The 16989-nt window shown below is 40.7% G+C and overlaps 1 protein-coding gene across 1 annotated transcript in view; it reads left to right on the forward strand.

Annotated features, from left to right (window-relative positions):
- LOC110288529 (cation channel sperm-associated auxiliary subunit epsilon) overlaps positions 1-16989 on the forward strand; it is a 154949-nt gene that overhangs the window by 82889 nt on the left and 55071 nt on the right. Inside the window, exons 11-13 of the mRNA XM_085843318.1 lie at positions 2393-2847; positions 4222-4280; positions 9598-9673. Of these exons, the coding sequence (XP_085699444.1) occupies positions 2393-2847; positions 4222-4280; positions 9598-9673 (590 nt within the window). The remainder of the gene's footprint in view (positions 1-2392; positions 2848-4221; positions 4281-9597; positions 9674-16989) is intronic.

Genomic DNA, 16989 nt, shown 5'->3' on the forward strand with positions numbered 1-16989 from the left:
GGAGTTCTGAGTTCTCATCTTTTTAGCAATTGTCTTATCATAGCACTATATTGTAAGCATTAGATCTATTTATGAATACATTAAAACTACGTGGATCTGGGCTTTAAAGGTTTAATAGCCTTCAAACTCTCGAAAGCTAACGACTCAATTAAAATGTCTCTTGCATCTGATATTGCTCTATTTACAGCTAAAATTAATCTCTGTTTAAACAAACAAACAAAAAAAGATTCCTCTGAGCCCTGAGTTATTTTTGTAAAGGATTCAGATCATTGCCTTGTTGTGCAACCTTTTCCCAAGTATTAAAGCTACTGTATGACATTGCCCTAAGGTGGCCTTATTAAACATAATCTGCATTCATAACTCATCACATTGATCTTCACCTAGTAATTGATCCTTGACAATATTAATCATTCTAGTCCTATTATGTTGCTTTGTAGCTGAACCCTCATGGGTCAGCCACTGTAGTGGAGGGCCAGCTTCTAAGCTAGATAATATTAAATCATTCCAATATTTTGGAACTATATAATTGTGTATGACCCATTTCACATTAGGTATCAGTTTCACATTAGGTTGGTGAATGTTATAAGCTACCATTGCCTCTTCAAATGTTAGATCTAGCATTTCTGTGAGGTCTCACCCAAATTCTTCACAGCCTTGTGGATTTCTCTTCTCTGGAGCTAATTGTTTACTGTAGCTGGAAAAATTATTGTAGATTTTCTAATGGTCCTAGACTGCCCTCTGCCATCTTGTTACAAGGGGGCACCCTAGGCTTTAGAGCAAATTCCTCTGGACTAACTTGAACATATCCTTTATTCTGATTTGAAAGATCCTCTAATTTATGTTCTATTGATTATAATTCAGCATTCCATCTCTTAGTCTTCTCCTTATTTAAGTTTTCTTTACTCTGATCTTTCTTAGAGGGAACACAGAAAACTCCAATTATTATGGAACATATTAATTCTATGCTTATAACTAAAACAAAACTATAGGGGTTCCAATTTCCCTCTGCCATAGTGTTCTCCATATTTTAACATAGAAAATATTTTTCTTTTCATCTTGCTAATTCCCTCCTTCAGAGAATTCACTTTATTCTATCCAAATTCAGTATTTCTGTGAATGTCTATATGCAGCTTCTTTCCTCTTTTTTCCAGTGACTATACACATTTACAAAACATTTCTCTCTATATCTCTTTCACAGCTTCCAAACTTTAATATTATTTCTATACTTAGTTTCCCTAAAGTCTATCATCCTGTGAATGCCAGCTCTGAGCCTACATTACTTACTAGTTCTGAAGTTCTGGAACTTCAGCTTCTCACTTGTGGAATCTTTAGGTCACTATGAGCTCTGGGCTTCAGCTTACTGCCACAGGGCAGCACACTGCTCCAGAGAAGTGAGTGGGCCACAGGAGTGAGGGTCCAGTCTGCCCACCACTCACCACTCCCAGAGCAGACCGCTGCCTCCAGAAACCCTTGCTGCCCACCCAGCCCCAACCCCGTCCACTGAGACCACCACTGGCTGCTGCCTGGAGTCTCACTCTCATGTCTGCAACCTGTTGGTTTGAAAGCCTCGAACATTTTAGAATTCCCTCTCTGTGTGTCTCTCTTTCTCTGTCTCTCTGTCTCTGTCTCTGTCTCTCTCTCTCTCTCCCTGTGTGTGTGTGTGTGTGTGTGTGTGTGTGTGTGTGTGTGTGTAGAGATAGAGATCTCCCCAAAGAGTATATTCCTCCTCTTTCAAGAATACCTGTCCCACTATGTTAGTGCCCTATGCTCATGACTTCATTTAACTAGAATAATCTCCTTAAAGTCTCTGACATCTCTGTTCCCCAGGTAGTTAAATTGGGGATGAAGGCTCCATAATGTGAACTTGAAGGAAACATATATCTGTCTGTAAGGACACCATCCTCCCTGGTAGTGCTGTCCTTGCTATGTTCTTACTCTTTACCTAAAGCGCTGTGCAAATGATATGATTTATAAAGGAGGCATTGTGAATATGAAAAGAAATGTACTCAAGAATAAGAAGTCCTTCAGGGAGTGCAAAGGTTCATGGTGGTTCACTCTATTCTTCTCAAGCTACTTATACTTATTGTACAATAAGTTATCTTCATTAAAAATCTACTTCACTAAAACAACATAATTTGTGATTTAATCAATAGCACACCAACCTGGGAGAGTGAGATGACTCACCAGGTAAAATTGTTGGCTGCTAAGCCAGACAGTCTGGAGTTTGATCTCTGAACCCCACATGGTAGAAAGAGAGAACCAAATTCGGCAGATTATCCTCTGCTCTCTACACATGTGCTGCAGCACGCAAATGTGCACATGCCACACACATGCGCTCAAGTAGATTAACATTAAAACATTAAATAACAAACATTTCTCTATATCTTTCCAGATAGAATTGGAAATGTTCTGGTAAAAATGGAAAATAATGTAATGTTCTACATCAAGGCTGACATTACAGAGGCAGTTATGCTACATACATGGGTAAACACGACTGCAAAGACAGTGGTAATGTTCAACAAATCTTTTGAAGTATGTATATTATACTATAATGAAAATCTCGACGAAAAGTACCAGTTGCAGACACAGCCATATCCCTTAATTCTGGAGTTACAAAGTATAAATAAAGATTTAGGAGACTGGTGCCCATATCTGGCATTTCAGCACAATATTCATAGTCAGTTTTACCATATGGATAAAGGAGAAAGCCTGACAATTTGGAGTCAAATAGTCTACCCAGAAAATCGGGGTCTCTACATTGTTGTGGACCACTATGGCTCAAGTGTAATGACCTGGACACAAAACCTTGAGTATGAGATTGCATCAGGATTCTGTACTAAAACTATGGTAAGTTGGCATTTTTTTTCTCTTTATTGGGGTTTGAATAAATATAAAAACATTAGGTTGTTTTTGTGTTTTTATTTTGTTTTCATGTTTGTTGTTGTGTTTTGAGGGACACGCAGGCTGGGCTAGTTGACGGCTGAGCCTGAAGGTGGCCCTGGACTCTGCACACCTGTTAGGAAGTATCTAGATTAGTTCAGTTTCTGAGCATGCTTGTGAGACATGTTTCTGGGGTTCAAGAAATAAGTAAATAATCAAAACAAGGGTCCTGCAGTGAGAAAAGCTAAGTGTGTATGCATGGGGGTGAGGGTGGAACAAGTATGGTCAAGGTAATTTAAAATTAAAAGGGGCTAGGGAGAGGGCTCAGTCAGTGAGGTGTTCACCCTACAAAGAACAAGGATGTGAGTTTGATCCCCAAAACCCACATTTCAAAAACCCAGGTTTGATAGCACATGATTTAAATCCACGCATTTTGTTATTAGACACAGACAAATCCCTAGGGCTCACTAGCAGCTAGCCTGGCCTACTCAGTAAGCCAGTAAGAAGGGACAGTCTGGAGGGGCTGCTCTGTGGTTAAGAGAACCCAGGCACCAAACCTGGAACCCACATATTAGCGCACAGCCATCTGTAAAGTCCAGTTCTAGGGGGTCTGATGCTTTTACCAACTCCGAGGGTGCTGTATACACGTAGCACACATACAAACATGCAGGCAGACAAATAAAATAAAAGAGCCAAAAAAATTTGTTTAGAAACACGAATCATACCTGAGGTTGTTCTCTGGCTTCAACAAGCAACAGGTGCATATACACACTCCCTAAATTAAAGGAGAGTAAAAATGTAACAAAGTAAAATAATACATACATAATTGAGATTTTACAAGAGAAAAGAGGTTGGGGGTTGGAGAGAGCCAGTAATAGCTCAGGCTACAAAGTCATTTTTCACCAAGCCTGATGATCTGAATTTGATCCCCAAGAAACTTATGGTAGGTAGAAGGAGAGAACCAACTCTTGCAAGTTGTCCTCTGACCTCTAAATGTATTCCGTGCATATGCCTACCCCTGTGCCTATCACACACACACACACACACACACACACACACACACACACCACAAAACACATACAAAAACACAGGCGAAATATGAAAGACAGAGAGAGTGAGTGAGTGTGTGAGAGAGAGAAAGAGAGAGAGGGAATAAACCTCCAGAATATTGTTTTTTTCTACTCAAGATTTAAATATCTAAAAGCATACAGTGAGTTTGCAGAAATGAGCACTGTGAGCCAGTAGTCTAGTGAACCTTGACCTACAAACCTATATGATACTAATATGAGATCAAATTTCTACCTTTTCTGCTCTACAGAAACTTTTCAATTTTCTTTTCAGATAACAAGATTTTTTCAGACAACAAATTACGAATTAGTGGATAATTATTATCAGTTACAGTAAGTATGGCTTTTAAATGTTATTTGATATTTGATATATATCTTTTTTTCAATTAAACGAACCTCCACCCTTTTAGGTCTCCAAATTTCAAATCCTTTGCATGTCTCAATATATGAGAAATTAATATTTCACCTTTAAAAACAATTTTTGTTTGTTTTAAGATTTATTTATTGTTATATGTAAGTACACTGTAGCTGTCTTCAGACACACCAGAGGAGGGCATCAGATCTCATTACTGATGAGTGTGAGCCACCATATGGGTGCTAGGATTTGAACTCAGAAGAACAGTCAGTGCTCTTAACCAATGAGTGATCCTACTAGCTCGTAAACACTTTTTTTCTTATTTGTAAACACTTTTTATAAATCAATGGAAATTGTCTGAAGCTTCTTCTTCTTGCCCCTGAAGGTGGCAAGAATTCTCTGTCATAGCTTGCCTTGCAACTGTAATAAGACACCTAAAAAAAAAAAAACTAGATTCAAAGAAAGAAGGGGCTACTTTGAGGTTTTGAGGTCCCACGGAGGAGACCCCATTGTTTCTAGAACTGTGGCAAGGCAGTTGCATCAGAACAAGAGTAGAAGAGGATAGGGCCCATGTGTCAGACACCAAGGAGGAAAAAACTGAGGTTCAGGTTTCCCTTTAAGGATTCCAACCCCTCAGGTCCATCATCCTGTGGTCCATGTCAAATGTGAGCTGTTAAGTCATTCTTTTTTTTTTTAAAATATTTTTTTATTACTTATTTTCCTCAATTACATTTCCAATGCTATCCCAAAAGTCCCCCATACCCTCCCCCCCCCACTTCCCTACCCACCCATTCCCATTTTTTGGCCCTGGTACTCCCCTGTACTGGGGCATATAAAGTTTGCGTGTCCAATGGGCCTCTCTTTCCAGTGATGGCCGACTAGGCCATCTTTTGATAAGTATGCAGCTAGAGTCAAGAGCTCTGGGGTACTGGTTAGTTCATAATGTTGTTGCACCTACAGGGTTGCACATCTCTTTAGCTCCTTGGATACTTTCTCTAGCTCCTCCATTGGGGGCCCTGTGATCCATCCAATAGCTGACTGTGAGCATCCACTTATCCAAACCAAAACCAGCTACTTCTTAATTCACTCATTTCCATGCATACTTTATCTTGAGTTCCCAAAAGAAAGTTGCTACTATTATCCTCAATCAAAAGGAAAAACTCGAGTCTTTAGCTGAGAACACAAAGATGGAGTAGCTGCATATCAGAACCTATTTCCAATGACCAACTCCAAACAAGGAACAAATTAGAACATTCCAAGTGCTGATGAGCACTGTTAATGAAATAGGGGCCAGGGAGTCATCTCAGTCAGCACAGTGCCTGCCACATACACACAAGGACCTGAATTTGAACCTCCAGCACCCACATAAAAGCCAGGCATGGCAACACAGATCTGTAACCTGAGCCTTGGGGGCAGGGAGACACAGGAATATCCTTGGAGCTCATTGGTCAACCAACCTAGTCCAATCATGAGGTCCTGGTTCAGTAAGATACCATGTCTCAAAAATTAAGGTAGACAGTAATCAAGAAAGGCATCTGATGTCATCCTCTACTGGCCTCCACTAATACATACATGTGAACACATATGCATGCACATTCACCTGTATGTGCATATGTAAGTGAACGCTTATGTGCACATACATATACAAATGCACATGTATACAGACAGAGAGACAGACAGACAGACACACACACACATGCACACACACACTCACTACAAAGGAGAAAGGAAAGACAAGAGGACAGATTAGCAGCCAGAAAGAACCAGGAGGAAATGTTCCTTTTACCCAGAAGTCAGAAGAGGTGCTGTCACCCCTTCCTGTTCACCCTTTGTCTCTTCTCTCTGGCTTTGTGAGATGGATAATCTAGCTGTTAGTGTGATGCATTCTGGATTCCTCTGGAAGATGGTCTCTGAATATGCCTATGGGGATCGTCATGATTAGGTTAACTGAGGTGGGACGACCAGACCATTCTGAGTGGGACCATTCCCAGGTGTGCTGGCTGGCTTCTGTCAACTTGACACTGCTAGAGTCAACTGAAAGGAGGGAACCACAATTGACAAAATTCCCCCCATAAGATCCAGCTGTGGGACATTTTGTTAATTAGCAATGGTAGAGGGTCCAGCTCATGGTGAGTGGATTCATCCCTGAGTTGGTGGTCCTGGGTTCTATAGGATAAAGTAGGCTGAGCAAGCCATGAGGAGCAAGCCTTGAACAGTAAGCCTGTAACAGCACCCTTCCATGGTCTCTGCATCAGCCCCCTTTTGGGGATTCCTGTCTTATTTGAGTTCCTATCCTGGCATCCTTTCACGATGAACAGCAGTGTGAACGTTGTGAATGTGTATGCCCAATAAATCCTTTCCTCCCCTTTGGACGTGGCGCTTAAATTCCAGCAGTAATAATAATTATCCTGACTGGGACTCCCAGCATGTAAGAAGGAAAAGGTAGCCAGGCACAAGCATTCACCCTTCTCTACTCCCTGACTGTGGGTGTGGCAATCTGATATTTCAACTTCTGACAGCCTTGACTTCCTCATGGAGATGGACTGCACCTAGGAACTGAGAGCTCAGACTCTACTTCCCTGAAGTTGCTTTTGTCAGGGCACTATAGCATATCCCTGAAAAATAACTAATGTACCTATGAAAGGTATTGGTCCATTTGGGAATTTTTGGATTTGTGGATGTTTGCTGAGAATTATATTGTAGACCACACAAAGTTATCTGTCTTAGTCAGGGTTTCTATTCCTGCACAAACATCATGACCAAGAAGCAAGTTGGGGAGGAAAGGGTTTATTCAGCTTACATTTCCACACTGGTGTTCATCACCAAGGAATTCTGGACTGGGACTCAAGCAGGTCAGGAAGAGGAGCTGATGCAGAGGCCATGGAGGGATATTCCTTACTGGCTTGCTTCCCCTGGCTTGCTCAGCCTGCTCTCTTATAGAACCAAGACTACCAGCCCAGAGATGGAATCACTCACAAGGGGCCCTCCCCACTTGTTCACTAATTGAGAAAATGCTTTACAGCTGGATCTCATGGAGGCATTTCCCCAATGGAAGCTCCTTTCTCTGTGATAACTCCAGGCTGTGTCAAGTTGACACAAAACTAGCCAGTACAATTGACCCCTTGTCAACTAAACACACAAACACATCACTAGTAAGCATCAACCCTTAATTTCTTATTTATCCCCAAGATCTAAACAACTTTAAAAGTCCCACAGTCTCTCTATATATTAAAAGTTCAATCCCTTTAAAAGGTCCAATATCTTTTAAAATTCAAAGTCTCTTAACTATGGGCTCCACTAAAATACTTTCTTCCTTCAAGTGGGAAAAATATCAGGGCACAGCCACAATCAAAAGCAAAACTTAATTTCCAACCATCCAATGTCTGGGATCCAATTCACGATCTTCTGGGCTCCTACCAGGGCTTGGATCATTTCTCCAGCCATGCCCTTTGTAGCACAGACATTGTCTTCTAGGCTTCAGCTGCCTGTACTCCACTGCTGGTGCTGTTCTTGGTGGTCATCTCATGGTACTGGCATCTCCAAAACGCTGCTGTCTTCCACTGTAACTTGGCTTCAACAATAGCCTCTCATATGCTCTCTTCATGGTGCCAAGCCCTCAACTCCATTGTATGACCCCTTCACTCCTGGGCTATCAATTGCAACTGTGGCTGCACCTTCACCAATGGCCTTTCATGGCATCTCACAGTGCCAAGCCTCAGCTGCTCTGCGTGACCCCTTCATGCCTTCAAAACCAGTACCACCTGAGTAACTCTTACACATTACCAAGTCCTTCTGCAGCACGAGGTACAATCTTTGCTATCTCTGGAACACAGCCTCTTTGTGCTCTCAGAAAACACTTCCCAGAAGACATCACCTCAGAAATGTTGGTCTCTTCTTAATCACAGCTAATTTCTTAGCTCCAGCTAACCAGCATCAATAGTCCCAGTAATAGCAAAGTTTTCACTTTAGTAGTTCTGGTATCTTGTTAATCACAGCTGATTCTTTAGCCCCAGCTAACCAGAACCACAGAATCTTCACAATCAAAATAGCAATGGCCCTGAAAAAGAGTCTTTAATCTTCCCTCTGAAATTTCACAAGCCTGGCCTCCATCTTCTGCCCTGTTCTCAACATTATCTTCCAAGCTCCTACACAGTATCCCACAGAACTCTTAACACCGAATGGATCTTCTAGCTTAAAGTTCTAAAGTCCTTCCACAGCCCTCCCCAAAACATGGTCAGGTTGTCACAGGAATACCCCATTATGCTGGTACCAATTTGTCTTAGTCAGGGTTTTTATTCCTGCACAAACACCATGACCGAGAAGCAAGTTAGGGAGGAAAGGGTTTATTCAGCTTACACTTCCATACTGCTGCTCATTACCAAGGAAGTCAGGACTGGGACTCAAGCAGGTCAGAAATCAGGAACTGATGAAGAAGCCATGGAGGAATGTTCTTTACTGGCTTGCTTCCTCTGGCTTGCTCAGCTTGCTCTCTTATAGAACCAACTACCAGCCCAGAGATGGCACCACTCACAAGGGGCCTTTCCCCCTTGATCACTAATTGAGAAATGCCTTACAGCTGGATCTCATGGAGGCATTTCCTCAACTGAAGCTCCTTTCTCTGTGATAACTCCAGCCTGTGTCAAGTTGACACAAAACTAGCTAGTACATTATCTAAGGTACTTTCTTTTCCCTAGTCCAACCTAACACCTCCAAAAGTAGAATCTTGTCAGGAAGGGGAGTGTCTAAATCATGCCTTCAGATATTCTGTGCCTGTTGTTTTTGCAATCTCTACTTTTCCCAAATGCAAAATGATCTGTGTACACTCGGTGACTAAGAAAGGTATTATACCTAACCTTTCTTGGTGTTCAAATCCGTTTACAGAGTTTAATGTGGTTAGGAGGTGAATTATTCCTCATTGTTTCAAAGGAGTTGCCCGTGGGGTAGGAACCCCGATGGGGAAAAGGAAGAGCACATTGAGGGAAGGTATCAGGTGCAGAACCTCAGTATTCAGGGACTGAGGATACTTGTAAAGGGGGTGAGATGCCCCTAAAATGCTGGTGGATGCTCTCTTCTGTTTCCTGCTGTGACCCACATCTGGTCAAGGTGTGGGTAGGCTCCAAAGGAGGGAGCAGAATATAGAAGTACAACATTGAAAAGCTACCTTGATGGACCTAGCCGTCCTTTGAACTTCTTTGTCTCCTCAGAGGGGTCAATGCCATCATGCAATAGGACTTCACAGTTGATCCTGTTACCTGTTCTCATTCTACAATAACCTATGTGGATTGTTTGTCCTAGAAAAGAGAACACAGGTCTCATGCTTCTTCAGTTCCGACCTAGTGAATTTTCAAGAACGTGTTTAACAGCCAAACCGGTAAGTGCCTTGTGGTGAAAAATCAAACTTTTGTTCTTCAAAATAATATCTAGTCAGGGACTGAGAGATGTGTCAGTGGATAAAGCTCTTGCTACACAATGGTAAGGACTAGAGTTTGGAACCTCAAACTCATATACCTGTTGGATGAGTATGGCAGTCCACCTGAAATTCCAGTACTTGGATGGTAGAGTTAGTGGATCCCCTGAACAAGTGGGTGGATAGACTAATCATGGCTGTGAGCTGTGAGTTCAATAGCGAGATTTGCCTCCAAGAGTCAGGCAGAGAGCAATTGAGGATGACTCCTGATTCCACACACATGTCTACATAGATAAGTAGGCACATGCATATGTACCTGAACATATATGTAGCCATATAGACATGGGCACACATGCAGAACAGAACATAAATATGCACACACTAAAACAATGTACAGTTAGTAAATTAAGTACATATACTATGTTTCCACTGTCCTTTTCCCTTCTTAGGGGAAAATAGCCATCCTTTGGTTTGAAAGCAGAGAATAGAAGCTCTGCCTTCTCTGAGCTTCTTCCCTTTATTAATTAGGGTTTTACTGCTATGAACACACACCATCACCAAGGTTAGTCTTATAAAAAAACAACATTTAATTGTGGCTGGCTTACAGGTTCAGAGGTTCAGTCCATTATCATCAAGGCGGGGGGGGGGGGGAGCATGGAAATATCCAGGCAGGCAAGGTGCAGGCAGAGCTGAGAGTTCTACGTCTTCATCCAAAGGCTGCTAGTGGAAGACTGACTTCCAGGAAACTAGGGTGAGGGTCTTATACCCACACCCACAGTGACACACCTATTCTAAACAGGTCACACCTATTCCAAAAAGGCCACACCTCCAAATGGTGACACTCCCTGGTCCAAGAATGTACAAACCATTACATCCCCTAAAATGGGATTGGATGGATGTATACAAAAAGGTACCATAAGTAGTCTTTGAAGGTTTGAAGATCAGTTATCTAAAGGGAAATTGAAACTGATGGGGGAAAGTGCACTTGGGTTGTGTTTGTCAAATGAGTCTGCCAGACATACCCACGTGGATCATGTATGCCCATTCCTCCGGAGGGAATTGTTTGTTTGTTTTCTCCCCAGAAGAGCTTACTATATCTCCTTTGTACTTCTGGCTTTCAGTCTGGGCACTTGGTGATGGGAGTTATAAAATGGCCTCCCTAGAAGGAAACACACCCGGTGCAAGACAGCATGATGCATTGTTATCCAGTAGCTCAGAGTAAAGAGTAGGCCACTGTGATGGAGAAGGGAAATGGGAAAAAAAAAACAGGTGAAATTTATGACTGAAGAATAAGTAGACACTCAGCAGGCAGAGGGACTCCAAGACCAGGCACAGCCAACAGGAAGCGCCGAGGTGAGAAACAGGCCCAGAATGTTCCAGCAGCAGCCCCAGTGCTCCATTATCTCCTTGGAGTCTCTCAAATACTGTTGGTCCATCTGAATGTCATCAACAGCCACTCATTACACAGTGAGCACATGAGGAACACAGACATATACAATGGAGTGGGGATTGGATGCCTCTCCTTTTGGCTGTAGAACAGGACCCTCATTGTACCTGGGCAAGATTTCATGAGGGTTTTTTTGTTGTTGTTGTTGTTGTTGTTTGTTTTTTAAAGATTTATTTATTTATTAATTATATGTAACTACACTGTAGCTGTCTTCAGACACCTCAGAAGAGGGGGTCAGATTTCACTACGGATAGTTGTGAACCACCATGTGGTTGCTGGGATTTGAACTGAGGACCTTCAGAAGAGCAGTTAGTGCTCTTAACTAATGAGCCATCTCTGCAGCTTGGATTTCAAGACTTTTAAGGGAGCATTGTAACTTTAATTTTTTTTCAAGACCTATTTTTTAATTAGTAATTTTCTTCAGTTACATTTCAAATGTTATCCCAAAAGTTCCCTATGCCCTCCCCCTGCCCTGCTCCCCTACCCACCCACTCACACTTCTTGGCCCAGGCATTCCCCTGTACTGGGGCATATAAAGTTTGCAAAACCTAGGGGCCTCTCTTCCCAATGATGGCCGACTGACTAGGCTATCATATGCATACATATGCAGCTCTGAAGTTACTGGTTAGTTCATATTGTTGTTCCACCTATAGGGTTTCAGAACACTTCAGCTCCTTGGGTAGTTTCTATAGCTCCTCCATTGGGGCCCTGTGTCATCCTATAGATGACTGTGAGCATCCACTTCTGTATTTGCCAGGCACTGGCATAGCCTCATATGAGACAGCTATATCAGGGTCCTTTCAGCAAAATCTTGCTGGCATATGCAATAGTGTCTGGGTTTGATGGATGATTATGAGATGGATCTCCAGGCAGGGTAGTCTCTGTATGGTCCATCCTTTCGTCTTACCTCCAAACTTTGTCTCTGTAACTCCTTCCATGGGTATTTTGTTCCCTATTCTAAGGAGGAATGAAGTATCCACCCACTGGTCCTCCCTCTTCTTGATTTTTCTTGTGTTTTGAAAATTGTATCTTGGGTATTCTAAGTTTCTGGGCTAATATCCAATTATCAGTGAGTGCATATCAAGTGACTTCTTTTGTGATTGCGTTACCTCACTCAGGATGATACCCTCCAGATACATCCATTTGCCCAAGAATTTCATAAATTCATTGTTTTAAATAGCTGAGTAGCACTCCATTGTGTAAATGTACCACATTTTCTGTATCCATTCCTCTGTTGAGGGACATCTGAGTTCTTTTGAGCTTCTGGCTATTATAAATAGGGCTGCTATGAACATAGTGGAGCATGTGTTCTTATTACCAGTTAGAACATCTTTTGGGTATATGCCCAGGAGAGGTATTGCTGGATCTTCTGGTAGTATTATGGCCAATTTTCTGACGAACCGCCAGACTGACTTCCAGAGTGGTTGTACAACTTTGCAATCCCACCAGCAATGGAGGAGTGTTCCTCTTTCTCCACATCCTCACCAGCATCTGCTGTTACCTGTATTTTTTGTCTTAGCCATTATGACTGGTGTGAGGTGGAATCTCAAGGTTGTTTTGATTTGCATTTCCCTGATGATTAAGGATGTTGAACATTTTTTCAGGTGCTTCTCAGCCATTGGGTGTTCCTCAGTTGAGAATTCTTTGTTTACCTCTGTACCCCATTTTTTAATAGGGTTATTTGAATTTTTGGAGTCCAGCTTCTTGAACTCTTTGTATACTTTGGATATTAGTCCCCTGTCAGATTTAGGATTTGTAAAAATCCTTTCCCAATCTGTTGGTGAACATTTTGTCTTTGCTTACAGAATCTTTGCAATTTTATGAGGTCCCATTTGTCGATTCTTGATCTTACAGCACAAATCATTGCTGTTTTGTTTAGGAATTTTCCACTGTGCCCATATCTTTGAGGCTTTCACCCACTTTCTCCTCTATAAATTTCAGTGTCTCTGGTTTTATGTGGAGTTCTTTGATCCACTTAGATTTGAGCTTTGTACAAGGAGATAAGAATGGATCCATTCAAATTCTTCTACATGATAACCGCCAGTTGTGCCAGCACCATTTTTTGAAAATGCTGTCTTTTTTCCACTGGATGGTTTTAGCTCCCTTGTCAAAGATCAAGTGACCATAGGTGTGTGGATTCATTTCTGGGTCTTCAATTCTATTCCATTGGTCTACCTGTCTGTCTCTGTACCAATACCATGCAGTATTTATCACAATTGCTCTGTAGTACAGCTTGAGGTCAGGCATGGTGATTCCACCAGAGTTTCTTTTATTGTTGAGAATAGTTTTTGTTATCCTAGTTTTTTTTTTTATTATTCCAGATGAATTTGCAAATTTGTCTTTCTAACTCAGTGAAGAATTGAGTTGGAATTTCGATGGTGATTGCAATGAGTCTGTAGATTTCTTTCAGCAGGATAGCAATTTTTTACTATATTAATAAATATAGTAATGAGCAAGGGAGATCTTTCCATCTCCTGAGATCTTCTTCAATTTCTTTCTTCAGAGACTTGAAGTTCTTATCATACTGATCTTTCACTTCCTTAGTTAGAGTCACACCAAGATATTTTATATTATTTGTGACTATTGTGAAGGGTGTTTTTTCCCTAATTTCTTTCTCAGCCCATTTATCCTCTGTGTAGAGAAAGGCCATTGATTTGTTTGAGTTAATTTTATATCCAGCTACTGTGCTGTTTATCAGGTTTAGGAATTCTCTTGTGGAATTTTTAGGGTCACTTATATATACTATCATATCATCTGAAAACAGTGATATTTTGACTTCTTCCTTTCCATTTTATATCACCATGATCTCCTTTTGTTGTCAAATTGCTCTGGTTAAGACTTCAAGTACTATATTGAATAGGTAGGGAGAAAGTGGGCAGCCTTGTCTAGTCCCTGATTTTAGTGGGATTGCTTTCAGCTTCTCTCTATTTACTTTGATGTTGGCTACTGGTTTGCTGTAGATTGCTTTTATCATGTTTAGGTATGGGCCTTGAATTCCTGATCTTTCAAAGACTTTTATCATGAAGGGGTGTTGGATTTGGTCAAATATTTTCTCAGCATCTAATGAGATTAATGATCATGTGATTTTTGTTCTTGAGTTTGTTTATATAACGGATTGTGTTGATGGATTTCCGTATGTTAAACCATCCCTGCATAACTGGGATGAAGCCTACTTGGTCATTATGGATGATCGTTTTGATATGTTCTTGGGTTTAGTTTTTGAGGATTTTATTTAGTATTTTTGCATCAATATTCATAAGGGAAATTGGTCTTAAGTTCTCTTTCTTTGTTGGATCTTTGTGTAGTTTAGGTATCAGAGTAATTGTGGCTTCATAGAATGAATTGGGTAGAGTACCTTCTGTTTCTCTTTTGTGGAATAGTTTGAGGAGAGTTAGAATTAGGTCTTCTTTGAAGGTCTGATAGAACTCTGCACTAAACCCATCTGGTCCTGGGGTTTTTTTGGTTGGGAGAGTATTGATGACTACTTCTATTTCTTTAGGGGAAATGGGACTGTTTAGATCATTAATCTGATCCTGATTTAACTTTGGTACCTGGTATCTGTCTAGGAAGTTGTCCATTTCATCCAGGTTTTCTAGTTTTGTTAAGTATAGCCTTTTGTAGTAGGATCTGATGATGTTTTGGATTTCCTTATGTTCTGTTGTTATGTCTCCTTTTTCATTTCTGATTTTGTTAATTAGGACACTGTCCCTGTGCCCTCTAATTATTCTGCCTAAGGGTTTATCTATCTTGTTGATTTTCTCAAAGAACCAGCTCCTGGTTTTTTTTGATTCTTTGAATAGTTCTTTTTGTTTCCACTTGGTTGATTTCAGCCCCGAGTTTGGTTATTTCCTGCTGTTTACTCCTCTTGGGTGAATTTGCTTCCTTTCATCCTAGAGCTTCTAGGTGTGCTGTCAGGCTGCTAGTGTATGATCTCTCTAGTTTCTTTTTGGAGGCACTCAGTGCTATGAGATTTCCTCTTAGGACTGCTTTCATTGTGTCCCATGAGTTTGTGTACGTTGTGGATTCATTTTCAATAAACTCTAAAAAGTATTTAATTTATTTCTTTATCTCATCCTTGTCCAAGGAATCTTTCAGTAGAGTGTTGTTGAGTTTCCACGTGAATGTTGGCCTTCTATTACTTATGCTGTTATTGAAGATAAGCCTTAGTCCTTGGTGATCTGATAGAATGCATGGGACAATTTCAATATTTTTGTATCTGTGAAGGCCTGTTTTGTGACTGATTGTATGGTCAGTTTTGGGGGAGGTACCATGTGGTGCTGAGAAGAAGGTATATCCTTTTGTTTTCAGATAAAATGTTCTGTAGATATCTGTTAGATCCATTTGTTTCATAACTTCTATTAGTGCCCATGTGTGTCTGTTTAGTTTCTGTTTCCAGGATCTGTCCATTGGTGAGAGTCGGGTGTTGAAGTCTCGCACTATTAATGTGTAAGGTGCAATGTGTGCTTTGAGCTTTACTAAAGTTTCTTTAATGAATGTGGCTGCACTTGTATTTGGAGCATAGTTATTCAGAATTGAGAGTTCATCTTGGTAGATTTTACTTTTGATGAGTATGAAGTGCCCCTCCTTGTCTTTTTTGATAACTTTGGGTTGGAAGTCAATTTCATTGGATATTAGAATGGCTACTCCAGCTTGTTTCTTCAGACCATTTGCTTGGAAAACTGTTTTCCAGCCTTTCACTCTGAGGTAGTATCTGTCTTTTTCCCTGAGGTGGGTTTCCTGTAAGCAGGAAAATATTCGGTCTTGTTTGTGTAGCCAGTTTGTTAGTCTATGTCTTTTTATTGGGGAATTAAATCCATTGATATTAAGAGATATTAAGGAAAAGTAATTGTTTCTTCCTATTATTTTTGTTGTTAAAGTTGGAATTTGTTCTTGTGGCTGTCTTCTTTTAGGTTTTTTAAAGGATTATGTTCTTGCTTTTCCTAGGTTGTAGTTTCCGTCCTTGTGTTGGTGTTTTCCCTTTATTATCCTTTGAAGGGCTGGATTCGTGGAAAGATATTGTGTAAATTTGGTTTTGTCATGGAATACTTTGGGTTCTCCATCTATGGTAATTGAGAGTTTAGCTGGGTATAGTAGCCTGGGCTGGCATTTGTGTTCTCTTAGTGTCTGTATAACATCTGTCCTCGATCTTTTGGCTTTCATAGTCTCTGCTGAGAAGTCTGGTGTAATTCTAATAGGCCTGCCTTTATATGTTACTTGACCTTTTTCCCTTACTGCTTTTAATATTATATCTTTATTTAGTGCATTTGTTGTTCTGATTATTATGTGTTGGGAGGAATTTCTTTTCTGGTCCAGTCTATTTAGAGTTCTGTAGGCTTCTTTGTATGTTCATTGGCATCTCTGTCTTTAGGTTTGGAAAGTCTTCTTCTATAATTTTGTTGAAGATATTTTCTGGCCCTTTAAGTTGAAAATCTTCATTCTCATCTACTCCTATTATCCGTAGGTTTGGTCTTCTCTTTGTGTCCTGGATTTCTTGGATGTTTTGAGTTAGAATCCTTTTGCATTTTGCATTTTCTTTGATTGTTGTGCCCAAGTTCTTTATGGAATCTTCTGCACCTGAGATTCTCTCTTCCATCTCTTGTATTCTGTTGCTGATGCTTGCATCTATGTTTCCTGATTTCTTTCCAAGGTTTTCTATCTCCAGAGTTGTCTCCCTTTGGGTTTTCTTTATTGTTTCTACTTCCCTTTTTAGGTCTTGGATCACTTATTTGGTTGTGTTTTCCTGTAATTCTTTAAGGGATTTTTGTGTTTCCTCTTTAAGGACTTCTACCTGTTTAGCAGTATTTTCCTGTACTTCTTTAAGCACCTCTACCTA

The sequence above is a fragment of the Mus caroli genome, unplaced genomic scaffold (assembly GCF_978045245.1).
Source record: "Mus caroli unplaced genomic scaffold, Mus_caroli_1 scaffold_1, whole genome shotgun sequence".
NCBI classification, from domain to species: Eukaryota; Metazoa; Chordata; class Mammalia; order Rodentia; family Muridae; genus Mus; species Mus caroli.